Here is a 20,679-nt window from a genome sequence, read left to right on the forward strand (position 1 = left end):
CACAAAAAATAGTAGAGGGCAGCCAGGCTGGTACAGGGCCCTAGTGCCACACTTCTGGCTCCTAACTAGAAAGACAGCCACAAGAAAGACAGGAAGTGAAAGATAGGCAAAGAAGGTGGGCAAGAAAAGGGGCCTCTGGAAGCCATATATGCAGAGAGCTTTGTGCAAGGCTCCAGGATCCTAATGACAACCCTGTATGGAGAGGTTGTTATCCTTGGTGCAGAACCTCAGGACCAGAAGTCTGGGGCTCTGGCTTTCATTGTCTCAGTCTCCTCAGAACACCACTATCCAGGGCTTCCTGTCTTGTGAAACAGCCAGAAGGGCCCTCATTAAAAGATCAAGTTGACTGATCTCAAAGAAGAGACTGCAGACCAAATTGAGCTCACAAATGATTTTGTTTGGCCCATACAGTATTTATTTATTTATTTATTTAAATTTTTTTTTCTTTATTGATTTGAGGGAGAGAGGAAGGGAGAGGGAGAGAGAAACATCTATTAGAGAAAACATTGATTGGCTGCCTCCCACATACCCGCCACTGGGGGTTGTGGACCCACAACCTGGAGATGTGCCCTCACTGGGAATCAAACTGGCAACCTCCTGGTACATGGGTCGATGCTCAACCACTGAGCCACACTGGCCGGGCTACAGTATTTATTTTTTAATTATATTACACATAACATAAACTTAACCATCTTAACCATTTTTAAGCGTACAGTTCAATAGTGTTAAGTATATTCACATTGTTGTGCAAATAATCTCCAGAACTTTTTCTTTTATTTAAAAATTTTTTGTAATTGATTTTAGAGAGAGAGAAAGAAAAACATTGGTTTGCTGTTCCATTTATTTTATGTATTCATTGGTTGATTCTTGTATGTGCCCTGACTAGGGATTGAACCCACAACCTTGGCATATTAGGATGACGCTCTAACCAAATGAGCTACCTGGCCAGGGCTTCCAGAACATCTTCATCTTGCAAAACCGAACCTTTACCCTTTAAACAGCAACTCCCTATTTTCCCCTCCAGCCTGGCAACCACCATTAAACTTCATATCTCTATGAATCTGTTATTTTATATAAGTGGAATCACATGGTATTTGTCTTTTTGTGTCTGCCTTATTTCACCTAGCATACTGTCCTTAGGATTCATCAATTTTGTATCGTTATGTCAAAATTTTCGTACTTTTTAAGACTGAATAATATTACATTGTATACATAGACCACATTTTGTTTATCCATTCATTCATCGAAGCACTTGGGGTACTTTCAACTTGTGGTTAATGTGAATAATGTTGCTATGAACATGGTTGGACAGATAACTCTTTGAGACCTCTGCTTTCAATTTTTTTGGGTATAGACTTAGAAGTGGAATTGCTGGATTATATGGTAATTCTATGTTTAATTTTTCAGAAACCACCATACTGTTTTCCACAGTGGCTCCACCATCTTATATTCTGATCAACTGTAGAAAAGGGTTTCAATTTCTCCATTCTTGCCAACACTTGTTTTGCTCTGTGTTTGTGTGTGTGTGTGTGTGTGTAGTAGTCATCTTAATAGGTGCAAAATAGAATACTTCTTTTTTTAAGCCCGCATCTTAATTCTTTTTTTTTTTTTTAATCTTCACTCAACAGTATTTTTTCCATTGATTTTTTTTTTTTTAAGAGGGAGTGGAAGGAAGGGAAGGAGGAGAGAGAGAAAGAAAAACATGTGAGAAAGACACATCAATTTGGCAGAGATCGAACCTGCAACCTAAGTATGTACCCTTGACCAGGAATTGAACCTGCAACCCTTTGGTGTGCTGGCCGATGCTCTAACCACTGAGCAACACCAGCCAGGGCTTAAGCCTTCCTCTTAAAAGTGGGAGGTTTCACTCACAAAAAGTTTATAGTTTCCACATAAAAAGTTCTTGAGAGGTGCATGCCTCAGATGACTGAGCCTCATGTGGGACCACTGACATGCTAAGTCACCCTACCCATGCCTCCCTGAATGGCCAAGGCCACTCCCCTTGCCTCTGGATGAGGAACTTAAAAACATTTCACGAGATGCTTCTGACACAGTCTGAAAAAATGTGAATCTCTTGCCATACTGAGCCACATGCTGTGTGGCAACAATCAGCAAGACTGGATAGTTGCTGCCCCAATTCAGATGGGGTCTGTGTCCTTCAGATGGCCAGACTGCTCTGTCTGGCCTGGTACCTTTGCATCTCTATATTTGAGACCCTGATCTAGTCTCTTCTCACCCTCGTCACACGCAGAACCATTTTATAATGGGAAACTGTGATGACTTTGTCAACTTATCTAGGCTAAACTATACTTCCCAGAACCCCTTTACTTTGTTTCTTGTTAGGGTGGGTCAGATACTTGTCAGATTTGGAAAGAAGCAACCATTTTTGTTACTGATCTGCTGATGTACCTTCTTGGTGTGAAGCAGCACCTGGACCTGCAATTACTCTATTTTTCCTGTGTTTTGTTGTTGTTTGTTTGTTTTCAGGTTTGATTCCTCAATCAGGTGTGTGAATGGTTAGCTCTGTGATGAAGGGCATTAGCTTCTGCTGGTCAGAAGCAGCGATAATGGACACAGGTACTAGTCCATCCTAGGGTTCCAGCTTGTGCCAGTGAATTTCAGTCTGCTCATGAGCTTTTCCTCCTGACTGAGCACCTCAGGCTCCATCATCAGTCACAGAGATTCAGCCTTACAGAAATTGCTTAATCAGTTCCACAAGTGTGCAAGCCAGTTCCCTGTAACAAATCAAATACTGTATAGGTGTGTATATGCCTAAATCCCTTCTGGTTCTACTTCTCCATTAACTCTGACTGGTATGAAAACCTGAAGCCCTGCTCACTATTTCTGCCCCATGATCTGTCAGCCAACTCACTGCTTTCATCATTCCCCAAACTCAGGAGCTTTTTCCATACCTGGGGGCCTGTACTAGTGCTGCTACTGCCTAGAATGTCCCTACCCAGAAGCTGCTAGTTTATCTGTCCTCCTTCTACATGTGACTGAGCTCCTTCAGAACAGGGAGCAGGTCTGAAAGGTCTCTATCTCTGCCTCTCCTCAGCTAGTATGTGCTGAATTAATAGCTGTGGACTAGGCCCTTGATATGAGAGATTGCAATCTGTTCTTCCAATACCTCTGTGTTACTGCCTTTATTTTGCAAGTGCAAATGGCCCCAATAGTACTTGCTGACTCCATGACTGGTGAAACTCTCTGGCCACATCATCCAAGGTCTGATGCCTGGGACACAGAGATGTCAGTACCTTTGTGCTGAGTGCTCAGACTTCCAACAGGTCTTGTGCTCAGCACTAAGCCCTGCCATGGCAGAGACAATTTTAGTTAGGTTGGTCCACGAGAGTCAATTGGGTGAACTGCTAAGGCTGCGCAGCCTAAAAAGGGGCCTTTCGAGTGTTGGCAGGGCTGTTCTGAGGCCAAAAAGTTGGAACCAGGGACCCAGAAGGTAGACCTGAGATCATTAGGAGGTTCACAGGGAGGCAGGGTAGTAGGAGGGGAACACTACACTTAGGGGGATGTGAGGGTTGGAGGCAGGAAAACCTGGAGACCCTGGCCAGAGGCAGCATGTTCAGACCCTCCCTGGTTAGCAGTTGAATAAAAGAAATCTTTCTTGGCTCCACTTATAGATGAAGAAACTGAAGCTTGGGGAGAACAATCTTGCCCTAGATCAAAAGGCCGTAGTGGAGCCAGGCCCGGGCCGCTTGACCTCAGCTTGGCCTGGTCCCATTCACCCCCAACCCCAATCCTGCCACGATCAGTGGATACTGAGAGGCAACCCAGCCTAAGTCATTGCTACATACCTTGTCCTTTGCCTTCTCACTGCACTGGAGTCACCTCCCCCAGAAAGCTCTCCTCCTAGGCCTTGCAGTATAATGTGCCTTCAATGTTCACCTGGAACTGAAGTTCCATGAAGCCAAGTCCAAGAGACCCAGTAGGGAAATGGTGTGTCCTGGGCTTCCCAGCTCCGTAGAGGACCTGAGTGTGGTGTCAGGGCAGAAAATAAGCCTCCCAGTCTTACCCACACCAGTAAGATGAGTTTTTGAACAGCTTCCCCCTGGGGCTGTCAGGCTAAAATAAGGACTGTCCTGCCTTCCTCAGAGCACCTAGCTCACACTGAGTGTTCACATGGGGCTGATTATGGCTATCCATCCTTCAACTTAGGGTGCATATCAGAGATGTAGGATCTATCCACAGAGGTACAGCTCAACTGAAGGGCTTAAGTGAGCAAGATGCAAAGAGAGGAGAGAGGGGCCCATAGGTAGAGTGGGACATTGAAGAGTGATTTCGGGGGAAGAGCAATTTGAAGGGATGACAAGGGAGGGTCAAGTGAGTCAAAGGAGTGAGAGACCACATTGCAAATGACAGAAACTCAATTTAAACTAGCTTATTTAAAAAGCAATTTATCAGTTCACATGGCATAGGTCTGAACTAGCCTCAGGCATGGTTGGATCCAGAGACTCCATTCATATCCTCAGGTATGTCTCTCTGTTTTTTGGTTCCAACGTTCTCTGTCTTGGCTCCTTTTTCAGGTAGACTTTCCCTATGTGTTGACAAAGATGGCCATGGGCAATTATGGCCCCATGTCCTTACCATTAGTGACCCCAAGGAAGAGGACAATATTGACTCTCAATGAACCCATTTCTGACCTAATCATTGTGGTAAAGTGAACAATTGACTCAACTCTCATTTGCTATATCTTTGGGTCATGTAACCATCCCCAAGACTGAAGGGGTAAGATTCCCAGAACTATGTGGCCTGAGAGTAGGGTGGGTTGGGTCCGCAGAAGAAAATGAAAGTGTTTTTATTATTATCAGAAGAGTAGGAGGCCTGCCTCAAGGGCTGATCTACTAGGTGAGAGAAGTACTGGAGAATCAAAGAGGGAGGCAGATGGGAGAGCCAGGAGGTGTGAGCAGCAGAGGAAGAATTTTGGTGGGAAATATGGAAAAGCGGTACAAAATAAGGATGACTTGAAGGGCATTTGGGGTGGCCTAGTGCTCATGGGATGACCTCAAAGGACAGAAGGTCACTTTGGTTAAGAAGGGCTACAAGGAGATGAAGCTCAGTGTGAATTGCTGGGCAGAAAGGAGCAGTATGCAATGCAAGTGCCAGGGCCCCTGCAGTAGCCCTTCCCAACCGTCTCTGAGTCTCAAAGCCACTTGGAACCTGGTCAGAAAAAGCCAAGTTCCAGGCCCAGATTCCAATTGGATAATTGGGGTGAGTCTAGGAGGCATTTGGGTTGGGTTTCTGGTTTAGGGAAGGAGGGTAGAATGTAAGGAATCCTGGGTAGGCTGGGGCCTCTCTTGGCCTCTAGCTGCTGTTCTACTCACTGGCCCTGCAGGCAGTATAGGGCAGGACCTAGGCGAACACAATAACCCAGCAGGGCACATTGTCCCCCCGTCAAAACTGCAAAATAGCCCTGGCCGGTTTGGTTCAGCGGTTAGAACGTCGGCCTGCAGTCCAGAGAGACCCAGGTTTGGTTCCCGCTAAGGGCACGTACCTCGGTTGCAGTTTGTCCTCGGCCCTGGTTGGCTGTGCAGGTGGCAGCCACTTGATGTGTCCTTTTCACGTGGATGTTTCTCTCCATCTCTCTGTTCCTCTCTCTCCCTCCCACTCTACCTGAAAAATGGAATAATGTCCTCAAGTGAGGATAAAAAAAAACCCCCAAAAAACTGCAAAATAGATGAAGTTGTTCCTGATCAGCAAGTAGCCAGGACATGGGTCAGCCCTGGCCCACTACTGTCCTGGTCTCTAACTGAGGCCTCCTGCCTGTTTCCTGGATACCCCATTTCCCTAGAACCAAACAGCCACAGCCAAGTCTAGCATCACATCTCCTCCCCTGCCCTAATGACAGTGTTTCCTGCAGCCATCAGTCATAAGTCTCCACACTCAGTTCAGATGTCATCTGCACTCTTAACTTCTGCCTAAAGAGCAGCAATGTGCTCAGCAGTTCGTCTGTGGCAGAAAAATCAGGTAGGGCAGACCTATTCTGCCCACTGCTGTGTCCTCCTGGCCCAACACAGGGCACGGCAGGTAAGATTCACACTGGTGCCTGGCCAGTGTGGCTCAGTGGATTGAGTGTCATCCCATGGACTGAGGGGTCCTGGTTCGATTTCATGTCAGGGCACATGCCTGGGTTGCTGGCTTGATCTCCAGTAGGGGGTGTGCAGGAGGCAGTGGGTAGATGTTTCTCTCCTTTCCTCTCTCTAAAAAAATTAATAAAACGTGAAAAAGAAAAAAAAATCACATTGGCACCTACTTCTGCAGTTCCCCAAGGCAGGAAGCAGCTGTGAGGAGCCCCCAGAGGAATATGGAGACTTATAGAGGGAGTGGAGTGACCACTTGCCCTTGTGTGATTCTGCAAGGTGATAGGTGGTTGAGAGGTCTCCCCTGTGACCCCTCCTTGTGTGCCAGTGGGAGGGTAATGGCTGCCACAAGAGGGTCAGGGGTACCAGCAGGCCACAGACCCTTTTCCAGTGGTTCTCCCTTCCCTCCTCCAACTCTCCCCCCTATCACCTGTAGTCTACATAAGGATCTCTGCATCTCTCTCACCTAATCCTAGCCCAGGCTTGCCCAATTTGGTACAAATACTACCCACTGTTCTAGAACTTTCCTTGGGTTTTAGGGTTGTCTTTTCATAGGAACATGTCAAAATAGGCCTCAGCCTGCTGCCCAACTCGAGGAACAACTATTCCATATGCTGGACACCAGAGCGTCTCAGGGCTGAGGGTCATTCTTCCCAATGTGTCCAATAACTCTCCAGTCCAATCTGCAATGTACATTAGCCAACAAACAAGATCAATCAGTGCGTTGCTCAGGCCGCACCCCAGGATGTGGACGGTGACTCAGAGCCCAAGGCCTTCCACTATCAATACAAGTCACCTAGAATTCTGAATAATCCACCTGCATAAAAGGTAAATTAAGAAGCCCAGCCTGGTGTGTCCTTACCAATAAACCCCGAAAAAGCATCGCCACCCCTACCATCCCAAGGGACCCGTATTGAGGACTGGACCAGACTATCTCCAGTATCTTTCCATTTGTGCTCACGGGAAACCGGTCCCCTGGGTCCCATCATCCCACCAGCTAGCAGAACCGACTGCATCCATCCCTAATCCACTCAGAATAAAATGAGAGAGGCTCAAAGGTTTAAACAATTTATTGTGCCCCCAAAATTATGACAGGATAAAGTGATGCTCCACGCAGTACCGCGCGATTGTTCGTTGCGCACCCAAAGGCGGGAAAAGTGGGGAGCCGGAAAGGGCGGCGCGGTGGCTTCGGCCAGTGGCGCTGGCGAGCGGGTAACCATAGCGACAGCCGTTGTCAAGGGCGAAGAGCCAATGGGGGCGTCGCCGGGGCCGTTTCAAAATCCAAAGTGAACAAACAAAAAACCACTACCACGGTGGGCGGGAGATGGGAGGGAGGGAGGGAGGGGCCCTGGGTCTCTGGGCCCCAGGCTGGACTCGGAGCAGGCGCGACGGCCTGGGCCAGGGTAACCGTATAAAACTACATACACTTGGGATACAAAAACCCAACACCCGCCCGACCCGCAGACCCGCGCGCTCACTTGCGGCCCTTTGGCACTTTGGGAACGCTGGGCTTGGCGGCCTTCTTCACCTTGCCCGCAGCCGCCGCCGCCTTCTTAGCCTTGCTGCCTTTGTGCTTCTTAGAGGCAGCACCCTTCTTGTGCGAGCACTTCTCAGGCTTCTGGTCCGAGCGCCGGTGTCTCGCAGCGCTCGGGGCCGCCTTCTTGGCCTTGTGCATGGGGGCAGCCGGCACGGTGGCGGTCGCTGACGCTCCGCGCCGTTCGCCGCCGCCTTCCACCTTCTTGCGATTAAGCTTGAAGGAGCCGTTGGCGCCGGTGCCCTTCACTTGCAGGAGTGTGTCGTTCTGCACCAGGGCCTTGATGGAATACTTCAGGTAGGTGCGCCCATTCTGTTGGTCGAACCACGCCACCTTCTTAGCCTCCGTGTAGATCTTAGCCAGCGACGAGCCATTGCGCTCACCCAGCCTGCGAATGGTCTCCACCACCAACTGGCTGTACTTGCCCGGCTGGTTTTTCTTCTTGTTCTTCCTCTTGGGTGGGGACAGCACCGCCGAGCCGCTAGCCTTGGCCGCCTTCTTGGCCGCCCCGTCGGCGGTTGTCAGCGGCAGGGCCTCCTCAAGCTCCACAGACATAGTGGCGAGCGGGTTGGTGGCGGGCCGGACGCGGAAGCCGGGTGGTCGCGCCGGGAAGAGGAAAGCGAGGGGCTGAGGGAACGCAGGGGGACTGGGGGCGCGCGGCGGCTCCAGGCGGGAGCGGCCGCGGCCAGGCCTGGAGCCAGGCGGCAGGGCTGAGGCGGGGGCCGGGCCGGCAGGCGTCCCGGGCCAGGCCTGGGCCGGAGAGGAAAGAGGAAATCGGAGTGGGAACCGGGCCGCAGCGGAGAAGCCGCCCAAGGGAGCTGCCTCTGCCGCTGCCGCTGCCGCTGCCGCCGCTGCCACTACAGCCACCACAGTTCTCTGGGTATGCACGCTGCGCTCTACCGGGGAGGGCGCCTCTGTTCCCTTTTATGGTTCCGCGGCGGACCACGTTGAGAACAACAACAGCCTGGTCCGGAGCCAGCTCCAACTTGTGCTTTCTGGAGCCCCTTCCTCGGCCGCTGGCTTCCAGCGCCTAGCCTCCCCGACCTCGCCGCGCTCTCAGCCCTGCGTCCCAGACAGAGCCCGAGCCCCAGGGGCAGTGAAGAGGTGGCTTGTGCCTGGGAAGGGCCCGGCATTGGGAAACGGAGGGGTGCACCCTCGGCTGCGGAGCGCGAGAGGAGGGGGGCACCCGATTTGGGGATAAATAGCGCAGGTCCCTGGGGAGGCACTAGGGCCCTGACCTTTGCAGCTGGCAGCCAAGAGTGTGCCACGTGCACCCAAGCTCTGACCGCGTCCAGGGATCCTCCGGCCTGCAAGCAGGTCCAGATTTAATTTGTCCCAACTAACACAGGGTACGCCATCACGTGGTTGGCCCGGGCACAGTGACGTGAGCAAGGACTTCTTGGGGGCGGGGGTGGAGGGGCTCTGCCCACCTCCAGCGGTGAACCCGCGGACTTGTTATGCCTCGCGGGGCCTGGTTACAACACGCGAGGAAGCGGAGGAAGATGGCATTGCTTGTCAGAGGGCATTTTCTTGCCGATCCCCCCACTCCCCCCTGATGCTCCAAGTACCCCATTTTGTGGGTAGCCAACACTGCCCTCTTCCAAGCCAAATGGCGGCTGCTGGGTGGGGCTGAGTCGGGATGTGTAAGGCCACCGGGTAGTCCTGGAGAGACCTCTCCGGGTACCAGGCAAAGACCTCCGCCAAGGGTGGTGGCCATGAGCTTTGCTGGACCCAGTACTGGGAGTACTTAGGAGGCTCCAGGGACAGCCTTGAAGCCAAGGAAGTCTATACTTTGGGGAAGCTGAGATCACGGGGAGACACTCGGGAGGACAGCTGATCCCTTTGGAGTAAATGATTTTAGGCCCGGGACCAAGGGGCCGCTGCAGAAGTGCAAACAAGAACAAGCCCCCTGAGATCCAAGCATAGAGGAGGGAGGGGTGCACAGCTGGGAGGCTAGAGAATTAGGGTTCCAGGGTTCAGAGAGCTGGAGGTTATGAGGTTTCTAAAAGGTGAGGGCATGGCCCCGCCGGTGTGGCTCTCTGGTTGAGATCACCAGTTTGATTCCTGGTCAGGGCACATGTCCAGGTTGTGGGTCAAATCCCCAGTGGGGGGCATGCAGGAGACAGCCTAATAAATGTTCTCTCATCGATGTTTACATCTCTCTTTCCCTCTCCCTTTCTCTCTCTAAAATCAATAAAGAAAAAAATTTTTTAAGGTGGGGGCATGTTTCTGGGACTTCTGTCCCAGCAGGCTCTTCTGACTGGGCATGGTGGTCCCCGCCTCTCTTGTGGGCTCTCACCCCTTTCATAGTGCTTTCACAGACCTTATTTGCCCTCAAAAGAGCTAGTGAATAAGCCCCAAGAGAGAAAGAAATTGACTGGGAAAGTGTAATGATCTTTTGGGGGATTTGGGGGACGTTCAGGAACATGGAACCAGAAAAAGCTTTTGCCCTCCAGGGCAGTGAGTGCATGCCATGGGAGAGGGAAGACAGATTTTAGTCCAGGTCCCTGCAAAGGCCATCCCCCTCTACCAGAAAGTAGGTCCCCTAAATGGAACTATGGGGGGGGGGGGGTTCTGAAAGTGCCACAGAACTGAGCCCTGGAAGCAACACTGGAGAGTGTGAAGGGTCTTGCAGAGATTGCACTGTTTGAGCAAAGATTTCAAGTTCTAAAATGCAAGGTATGCACTGGCTGGAGTTTGGGGGCCTGGGTTTATGGAGATGAGAATCGGCAAGATGCAGATGCCATGACACATAGACAAGTGTCTGCCCAGGAGCAGGAGCTTTGCAAGAATGAACAGAGGGCTCGTTGGGGAGATGGTTCTCTGGGTGGTTCAGAGTGCCTGGAGATGAGATGGGAACAGGACACCTAGAAGAGAGCTGGCTGGAGGAAACCACATAGAAAAGAGGTGGCTGAGGGGAGCCTGAGCTTGGGTCTCTGAAAAGTCAAAGGGAAAGCAAAGGATAATGCCCCTGATAGAACCCCAGTATGGGTAACAAGGGCCTCCCAGACTGACATTTGTGCCACCATCACTGGAGAGAAAGTCGCTGGAAATGTGAATCTGAAGCTAGTGGCAGCAGCAATGCTGGGTGAAGGAAAGGGAAGCTGCTTCACTGGAGCCAGAGGAAGAATGGTCAGAGAGGAAGGAAAGAACCTGGTATGGCTGAGAATCAGGGAGGCAAAGGAGGAGGGAGTTTCAAGAAGGGCTGGTCCATCACAGCGCAGCCCACTCAGAAAGTGGGTTTCTCATCAAGGGGGAAGCCTCAGTGGAGCTGAGGAGATTGGTGAGCTTCCAGCCACAGAAACCAAGCTCACTACTCCCAAGACTGGCCTGCTGGACTCTTCATTTCACACAGTGTTTTTGTTTTATTTTTATTATTATTTTTTTTAATTTGTTTTTTCCTTTATTGATTTTAGAGAGAAAGAAAGTGAGAAGGAGAGAGACAGAAACATTGATGAGAGAGAACATCGACTGGCCGCCTCCTGCATTCTCCCCACTGGGAATTTGGCCCACAACCTGGGCATGTGTCCTGACCAGGAAACAAACCTGCGAACTCTTGGTGCATAGGCTGATGCTCAACCGCTGAGCCACACCAGCCAGACTGTTTTGTTTTGTTATAAAAAAACAAAAAAATACCACCTAGCCCTAGCTGGTTTTGCTCAGTGGTTAGAGCGTCAGCCCGCAGACCAAGGGTCTTGGGTTCGATTCCCGGTCAAGGGCACATACCTCGGTTGCAGGTTTGATCCCTGGCCTGGTCGAGGTCATGTGGGAAGTAACAAATTGATGTGTCTCTCTCATGTCGATGTTTCTCCCTCCCTTCTCTATCTAAAAAAAATCAGTGGAAAAATATCCTCGGGTGAGTATTAACAACAACAAAAATACCTAAATTAGTAACAGGATTTTTAAATTTTCAGATAAAAATACAGTCTAGATTTCAGATTTCCCTTTTTAAAAAATCAGATTTAACCTGGGGGCGGGGGGGAGAGATGAGGTAGGGCCTCCTCTAGATGAGCCAGACTGCCAGAACCAGAGCCAGTGTGGGGAAGAGGGAAGGTTCCTGAACCCTGGCCATATCTGGAGGAGAGAAGATCAGTGGAAGGAGGCACAGCAGGCAGGCAGTGTGGTCCAGGTCATGGGGAAGAATACAGAAGACACTGTTCAGAGTCCATTCCAGCCCTGATAGATTCCTTAGCCTGCCAGTGGAGAGGGTGATTTTTCCAAGAGGTAGGCTGACTGCCTGTGGACCTGTGGACCAGGGCTCAGGAATACAAATTCCAGACTTTGGGAGCTGGCAGGGACCAAGAGGTTTTATCTCACTGGACTCATTATACAAACGAGAAAACAGGACTGGAGGAAGGGGTAGTTAGTGGATAGGACTGGGGTACTGCCAGCCTTCAGGGATAACTCTCAAATCCCACACAGGTAGATAACTCCCTTGCCACCCTTCTAAGGAAACCATGGATGAAGGACTCAAGTGGCCAATGAAAAATGACAAAATATGGGGAAAAAGGAGCATCTGGAAGTGGCCAGTCTGTCAGTTTGGAGGAAGCTCAGGGGATGTGTCCTCTTCTCTCCCTAGGTGAGTAAATTCATCCAGTCCTGGGGTTCCAAACACCATCCATACAATGATGACACTCCCTTTCTGTCCGCAGCCCTGATATCTGTCTTCTGACCAAAAGACGTTGGCATCCCCACTTCTCTTCTGTGTAGTGACTAAAACTGATTTTCTCTTGCAAACTTGCTCCTTTCCAAACTTTCACAAAATGTTCTAGCCAGAAAGCATACCCCCTTTGATTTATATTTTCCTCTACCCACCGAACCCATCATCAGGTTGTCCCCCATTCGGGCTCTACATTCATCCACTTCTCCCCAAGCCACAGTGCTTTCCATCCTTCTACTCTGGTTTCTCTAGTCCTCTCCACACAGCATCAGAGGGAGTGGTTAACAGAAGTCCAATCTTGTGTGTCCTGCCTCTGTTAAAAGGCCTCCAATGAATTTTCATCAAACTTAGGATAAATCTGTACTCAGCCACACTGGCCTTTTTGTTCCTCACACATACCCAGAGGGCTCCCACTTCAGAGCCTTTGCACTTGTTGTGTGGCTGGCTCCTTTCCTTCAGATTTCAATCCATAAATACCACTTCAGAACAGCCAAACACCTCCCTAGAACTCCTATCATCACCCTACTTTATTTTCTTCATAGTACTTATCATCTAACCCTATTTTGCCTATTTAATTCAGTACTGGGAGCTCTCTAAGAGCAAGGTCTGCCTTGCTCCCTGCCAGGCCCCAACCCTGGGCACAATTTGCCTGGCTGATACAGCATCTGCTCACTGTTTTCTGAGCCTGAGGATAATACAGGTTTACCTGAGCAGTGGCAACAGGACAGTGGACTAGGAGTCAAGTCCCTACTTTGTCTTGGACCATGGGTCTTTCACAAACTCCATGTGTGACCCATTACTCCTACCCACAATGCCCAGCCTCATTTCTCCAGTTTGCGAAAAGGGGTTGGATGTTTGGAGTTTGAATGACCCTTCTAGCATTGACATGCTGAATCTGGACTTCTGAACAGAGATACATGGCCTCAAGAGAAGTAAGGACCGAGAATATAGCCTGGCTGGAAAACTGGACACAAACCAGAGGCCTATGTGTCAAGGGAGTTGTCTCTGGGGCATGATGGGAAGTCCGGGACTGGAATTGCAGAGCTGTAGGCTTCTTGTTTCTCTGTGGGTCTCATGTTGTCATTTGTGAAAGGAGTATATATGCACAGGAGCTCATGGAGGCACTTCCACCTTCAAAGTTTTCTGAAAACCTGGGAAGGAGCCTGCTCTGGGGAAGGGGCGAGGAGGCTGAGAGGTGCCATAGGAGTCACCAGCCCTGAGGATGGGTTCAGAGGCTCTGCTGCCTGAGGGCCCCTGGTTAGGGAAGGCCCAGTTGGCTTGGGTCAGGCTGCAATCAGTTGAAGGCCAGAGGCTGACTCCCCAAAGTGTGTAAGAGAGGTTGGCTCCAGCCTTTTCCTGGGCTGGGAGGGAGGGTGGCAGGGCCTGGTTTGGGATTTAAGATGTAAATAGAAATTTAGTGCTTTTCAGCATTTAAGGGGAGACAAAGGGAAATAACCAGACAACAAGAAGGTTGTCTTTAAGATGCAAATGTATATTGTGAAGCCCGGAATGAGGACCTGGTTAGGGGCCTTGGCCCCAGACCCGAAGGTGCTGCGGTGAGGTTAGGGAAGGGCCAGAGATCAAAGGATGAGAGGAGTTGCTGCTGAGGCTGAGAGGATGGGGGAAAGTATGGACTGGGATAGAACGGGAGTTCCTGGCTTGGAGGGAGCCTGCCCAGATGGAAGTGGGGGTTATAGAAGGTGCTGGGCCCAGCTCTGCAAGGGGACTGGGAAAGGCACCTGGACAATGTACTCTCCACTGACTGCCCACAGCTTAGGCCTAGGGCACCAGCAAAGCCAAGTCCCTCAAAGGGTTCTACTATAATAGGCATTTTTAAGGAATGGATTTTGTAGTACTTACTATGGAAGAAACCAGACCTTGCAGGACTTCACTCAGCATCAGTACTATTTTTATTTGGAATCACATTAAGGGAAAGGGTCTATGCCCCAGTCTCTAGCTGTCACAGGCCCACATCTGCATTATTTAGCCTTAAGGGAGGGCTTATTTCCAGGGACCAAGCACCATGGGTGCTGAGTAAGAATCCCCAACCTAGAAATAGGACCTGAGATACTCAAAGAGTTGTGAAGGGTTGGAGATTTGAACCTGTCATCTTCAACACGATCTCCAGAAAGGATTTAGCCACCTCCCTCTGTTGGTTCTCCAAGAAATATAAAGGTAGCTGGACTGGGCATTATGGTGGCACAGGAGAAAAGGGAAGGTGGTGGCCCTAATTTGGCTTGGGCCCAGTCTGTTGTGTCATTCGGCTTTAAAAGCTGATTAGCCCTGGCCAGTTTGGCTCAGTGGTTAGAACGTCAGCCTATGGACCAGAGAGACCCAGGTTGGGTTCCTGCTAGGGGTACATCTCAGTTGCAGTCCCCGGCCCCGGTTGGAGTCGTGTGGGTGGCAACCAGTTGATGTGTCTCTCTCACATCGATGTTTCTCTCTCTCTTCCTCCATCTCTCCTTCCCACTCTATCTGAAGATAAATGCAAAGATAAAGTAAAAGCTGATTAGTTTTGTCCTAACCTGTGTGGCTCGGTTGAGTGTTGTCCAGTGCACCTAAAGTTCACTGGTTTGATTCCAAGCCAGGGTGTGTGCAGGAGGCAACCAGTGGATATTTCTCACATTGATGTTTCTCTCCCTCTCCCTACCTCTCTCTCTTAATACATACATACATACATAAATTATTTTTAAAGCCGGTTAGTTTTTTCTTAAAGTTATTCATGGTATAAAATATAAGTGGTATAGAAAGATGTGAAGTGAAAACAGAGTTCCCATCCTTACTCCTATTGCCCGGATATGGCCACAGCTTTTGGTGGGCATACAGCCAGACCTACCCAAGTGCACACATTTGTGAGCGGTGCCCTTGTATTTCTTGCAATGGGATACACGTGCACGTCTGCGTACTGCTTTTGTTTACTTTGGGCATCTCCATCACTTCATTTTAGTATAACTTGTTCTTTTGAATAGCTGCAGAGTCCCACAACTGGTTGTGTGTGAGTTTATTTAACCAGTCCTACTGATGGGCATACAGTGCTAGTACAATGGTGCTACCCCTATCTTTTCTTTACTGGCCCGAAATAACTACAGGATTTAATCTTTACCAGTGGGGTTTCTCTGTTAAAGAGAAATGTTAATTCTTGATGACCTGTGGCCAGGTTGCCCTCAGAGCATGCACCTCCCCTTTCTTCCAACTCATGCCTGTATCCCCATCTGGGGCCTGATTGAACACATCATGCCACCCTGGTGTGAGTACTGCCTTCAGGATTTGTTTTTCATCCCTTTCAGGATTTGTGACTCCATCCAGCCTGGTTTGCATGTGTTCTCCCCAGGACCCCATTTCAGGTGCTGCCATCATTGCCAAACCCTCAGTGACCTGGCCACCCCCTCCTCCTCAGGACCTTCCTGCCTGTGTTCACCCCTGCCCCCACTGTCATTTCTTCTGGACCATTGCTCAACCTCCGTCACCAGCCTTTCTTGGGGGCTTGAAAGCATGTGACTTTATGCCCCCTTCACAATCTGGCTTCTGCCGGCCTTTCTAACTTAATCTCCCATTCTTCAATCCCACTGAAAGGAGCAGGAGAGAATAATAGAGAACCAATCATAGTGGAGTGCTAGCCATAGTTATAAGAAATGTTGAACATCTTTGCTGTTAATTGTGATTACTTTGTTTTGATGAAAGAAAACCCATTTTGACATGGCTGGGAGATGTACGCCCTGGGTGTTTAGGTCAGGAGTGCTGTTCATTCTCCTTCCTGGGGAGTTGCCCCTCCTAATCATGGAAAGAGTAACAACCTTGGAGTCTTGGAGGTAGTACACTGGAGACAGCCCACATTCCCCAGCTCCCATTACTTCCCCATGCCTGGAATCTGTGTTTTACCTGCTGTTATTCCTTTTGCCTACTTCCCCATGAAATTAATAACCAATGCAAGCCACTGACCATGGAAGGAATGCAGAGCAGATTTTTGCAGGATGACCTGGCTGGTCTCCCATACTGCCGGCAATATTGGAATAAATGCTCATGTAAGATTCAACTTTGTCTCTGCTTAATTGGCTCAAGTAGTGACAGGCAGCCCGGACCTATTTGTTGTCTTGTTGTACCATCATAAGTCAGCCTCTTGCCCTCTGCAGTAACACCAAGTGGCCTTGGCTGCCCTTTCTTCTGTGTCTCACCAGAGACTTAACTTTGCCTCCCTCAGAAGCCTCCCCTGCCCTCTGTGTCCTGTGACACACAACTGGGGCTTTTGCCTGGCTCTCCAGCCTGTTGGTGCAATGGGGCCTGCTGCTAGAGTTCAAAAAGCTTGGACCAGGGGTGAGGAGATGAGCAGGGTAATAAGTATTAAAAACTAAAATATGGCTTCTGTAGGTCCTGCCCTCGAATAACTGGCCAGGGTAAAAGAGCTCCTGACCAGGTTCATCCTTGGGTGGAAACAGTAGAGAGGGAAGCTCAGAGAAGCACAATCATTTAGGAAACATTTATGGAGTCAAGACCTTGGGAGAGGGAAGCCAGACTCATGTTACTCAGGAGAGACTGGCTCCCAGCCCCCACTATGTCTACCTTTAGGGGATTTCCTTTACTTTGGGGGCCAAGGTCTTCTAGATCATCTTGAACCTCCCCAAACTGAATGCTAGTTTAAAGGCTCAGAGGGAGCACTAGCTCAGCTTGAACTCCCAATGATCCAAGCAGCAGCCAGTCTGTAGTAGCTTTGCCTCTGTGAGAGGGAGCCTCCCCTCAGGGCTTGGTTTCCACTGTAGGGCTAGAGTTGTCTTCCAGCCTCAGACTTGGGGTAGAGCTTGACATCTCTTCTCCAGAAGCTCCAAGGTTTGAGGCCCAAGGGGCCAGGAAAGGATCAAGAGACCATTCTGGCAGGAGGCTCCAGGCAACCAGGGCAAAGCCTGACAGAGCAACGGTCTTCCAGTGTCTGCCTATGCAGTCAGCCCTAGGCAACCTGCTCTGACCAGTGCTGTAACAGGATGCCTCTTGGCTGAGGTGCAGGCAAGGAAATCCTGGGTTTCTCTCTCTCTCTCCTTGAAGAAGTTTCATTTGGTGAAGACTGTCTTCCTGGGGAAGAACCTGAAAGCCATAAAGGGTGTGGGAGCAGCCTAAGCCCCATGCTCAGCAGAGTTGGGGGCACCACGTAGTATGGCCTACTTGCCGGGAATTCCACATTCCCATGGTGGGGATATTTCTACCTCCACTGCGCAGATGAGAAAACTGAGGCCTAAGATAGATTGGTAATATTTCCAATGTTATCCAGCATGGAAAAGATAGCAAAGCATATGTGTTTGCCCCACTTATAGTCACCCTTCTGCCACCCCAGTCACTCTCTAGTATCTTGTTTTATACCCCTTATCACTTTCTGAAGTGAATCTGTTTCATGCCCGTCACCCCTACTAGAGCAGGGGCCCTAACTGCTGCTCAGGGCTTGGCACATAATAGGTCCTCAATAAATATTTGTTGAATGAATGAGATGGAATTCAAACCCAGCTCTGGCTTGGTACTCATGCTTCCTGTCACAGCACTAACCCTATGTGGGTCCTAACTCAAAGTGTCTGTGTGCTGGGCCCCACTAGCCCACCTGGCAGAGCAGGCAGTGGCCCCACAGGGTTTGTGACACCTTTAGGAAGCTTAGTGAAAAGCCTACTATGACCTTTGCAAGGCTCGTAAGTTTATTTCCTACAGTTATTATTTGTCCAATCTTAGGGATCCTGAAATTCTCCACAAGAACTGGTGAACTGCTGACTTAAAAGTTTTCCTCCTGAGATGAGGTCCTCAACCTCAAACCAGACTCTGCTCCCTAACTGCCATTATCCAGGGGGGGGCGACGACTTGCCAATTAAGATGGCTGCTAGCCACCCGACCCATACTACAATAATCTTCTGTCTGGTCCCCCTACTTCCTCTCTCCCTATATTCCCCCAAGCTCAGTCTAGACGTTTCTACACTTGAGGCAGCTAGAGTAATAAGTAGCCTTTTAAAAAGTGAATCAGCCCTGGCCAGTTTGGCTCAGCGGTTAGAGTGTCGGCCTGCGGTCCGGAGAGACCCGGGTTCGGTTCCCGCTAAGGGCACGTACTTCGGTTGCAGTTTGTCCCCGGCCCTGGTTGGTCGTGCGGGTGGCAGCCACTCGATGTGTCCCTTCACATCGATGTTTCTCTCTCTCTCTCTCCCTTCCTCTCTCTCCCTCCCACTCTATCTGTACAAAAAATGGAAAAATACCCTCGGGTGAGGATTAAAAAAAAAAAAAGTGAATCAGAGCCCTGGCCAGTTGTGCTCAGCGGTTGGAGTGTCAGCCCGCAGACCAGAGAGGCCTGGGTTCAGTTCCCGCTAAGGGCACGTATCTTGGTTGCAGTTTGTCCCCAGCCCGGTAGGGGTTGTGTGGGTGGCAACCACTTGATGTCTCTCTCTCACATCAATGTTTCTCTCTCCCCCCCTGCTCTGTCTGAAGATAAATGCAAAATGTCCTCAGGTGAGGGGATTAAAAAAAAAAAGTGAATCAGAGCTTGTTGCTCTACTGCTCAAAAACCCTTCAGCAGTTCCCCCAACTTACCTCTTTGACTTGATCTCCCAGTAGCCTCCTTTCTTTGTCAGGCTCACCCTAAACTGACACAGTATGTGCTGGGTTATGATGCCAGCTGTCCTACCTGCCCGAACCCTCTTCTCCACACTTCCAACTCTTAAACTCCACAAGCTTCTTAAATTCTGTCATCCTGATTCCTTTTCTCCAACAAAATTACCTTTTATTTACATGCTTAATGTCTTTCCTCCTACCCCAAGACCTTGTCTGTTTTGTGTAGCATCCAATGATGAGAATCTAGAAATGAATCTAACTCCTGGTCAATGAATCTAACTCCTGGTCCTAGTCAGGACTCAGAATTCTATTTGTGGAACGTAAAAAAAAAAAATTAGAAAACAACCAAACCAACACCCAATCTAGAGGCTGACATAAATGGGTCTAAAATATGTGTTCCTTTATTCCCTTCTAATCAGGTAATAATTCTTGAACAAGGAGGCCCTTGAGGAACATTTTGGGACCATTGAGGAGTTGAATGGTAAGGACCCTAAGACTCATCTTGTTGTCCCATCTGCCCACCCCTATTTCACAAGAAGCTGAGGTCCAGAGAAAAGACAGGCCCCAGCCCAGCTGGTGTGGCTCAGTGGTTGAGCATCGACCCATGCACCAAGAGGTCGCCAGTTCTATTCCCGGTCAGGGTACATACCCAGGTTGTGGGCCCAATCCCCAGTGGGGCCATGCAGGAGGCGGCCAATCAGTGCTCTCTCTCATCAATGTTTCTATCTCTGTCTCCCTCTCCTTTCCTGTCTCTCTAAAAGCAATAAAGAAGAAGAAGAAGAAAGGCAGGCCCTAGCCAGTGCATTTGGATTATATTTCAAGTCTAATTCCCAGTTCAGTGCTCTTGCCCCACATGGCCCTTGTCTGTCCACATAGCCAGGCATGGGGAGGGAAAAGCAAGGCCAAGGAAAAGCCACAGGCTGGGAATGGGCTTTCAGCGGAGTGCCTCCCTTGTCTTGGAGCAGAAGACAACCACTGGAAGGCTGTCCAGGCCAGGCACTGAAACCATACCTCACTGGGAACAGTCCAGGGAGCTGTTTAGCCTCAAGAACAGTGTGAGGAACTGAGCATTCTTCTGCTATCTAAACTACATTCTGGACCTGTCCATTTTGTAGTCTGCCACTAGATTGAGAAAGCTTCAAAGCGAATCTCTTTGTTGCCAGATCTTCAGAGGCCAAGATTTTCTCAGAGCCCTTATTGGATCATGTCTGCCCCTGTAAAACACCTGGGTGGCTTCCCATCACACTTGGAATAAAATCCAAATGTCTCCCCACAACTGTGAAGGCCTGACGAGGTCTGAGCTTTGCCAGCCTCGCTCTAGTTCCTACCCCACTCTTCTTCGCAGCCCGTCTTTTTTTCATGTCTTGGTCAGTTGAGCCCAACCACACTGCTGTGCCTTTGTGTTGCTGATCCCTCTCTTCAGACTCATAGGCCCCCATCCCTTGTTGCCAATTATGTTAATATCACCTCACCATCTATGGAAGCACTCCCTAAACACCCCAATCTGAAGTAGGGTTGCCTCCCTCCTATCTTTCACCATCACTTTTCCTTCACTGCACTTATAATTAGAGTTTTTGCATTTCTTCTAATCGCTCCATCCCACCTGAAGGTCAGCCCCTCTGTTTTATGTATCACTGAATCCTCTGTACCTGGCACAAAGTAGATAGTCAATAAACATGTTTGAATAAATAAAATATGAAGGGCCCTCATGAAGTACAGAGATTTGGCTGGTCTTTTCTGTCCAAAGTATTGAACTGGGTGTCTGGAGAACCTGGAGGTGAGGACCAAGACAGCATCTTCCCCTGCCCCTCCTACCTGATATCTTAGGA

General features: G+C 49.7%; 1 protein-coding gene and 1 long non-coding RNA gene across 2 annotated transcripts in view; one reads left to right on the top strand and one right to left on the bottom strand.

Annotated features, from left to right (window-relative positions):
- Nucleotides 1-7,563: 7,563 nt before the first annotated feature.
- Nucleotides 7,564-8,325, bottom strand: LOC118618121 (histone H1.10). Its single transcript, XM_036244046.1, has one exon. The coding sequence runs from the start codon at nucleotides 8,176-8,178 to the stop codon at nucleotides 7,564-7,566; it is 615 nt and encodes a 204-aa protein (XP_036099939.1). The 5' UTR covers nucleotides 8,179-8,325.
- Nucleotides 8,326-11,428: 3,103 nt separating this feature from the next.
- Nucleotides 11,429-20,679, top strand: part of LOC118618124 — a 29,578-nt gene continuing 20,327 nt past the window's right edge. The window contains exons 1-3 of the long non-coding RNA XR_004957012.1: nucleotides 11,429-11,479; nucleotides 12,075-12,202; nucleotides 19,270-19,331. This is a non-coding gene — a long non-coding RNA (uncharacterized LOC118618124). The remainder of the gene's footprint in view (nucleotides 11,480-12,074; nucleotides 12,203-19,269; nucleotides 19,332-20,679) is intronic.

Source organism: Molossus molossus, unplaced genomic scaffold (assembly GCF_014108415.1).
Source record: "Molossus molossus isolate mMolMol1 unplaced genomic scaffold, mMolMol1.p scaffold_m16_p_6, whole genome shotgun sequence".
NCBI lineage: Eukaryota > Metazoa > Chordata > Mammalia > Chiroptera > Molossidae > Molossus > Molossus molossus.

What these genes read in the sequence shown, in the direction of transcription:
- LOC118618121 (XM_036244046.1), bottom strand. Translation starts at nt 8,178, where the DNA reads ATGTCTGTGGAGCTTGAGGAGGCCCTGCCGCTGACAACCGCCGACGGG.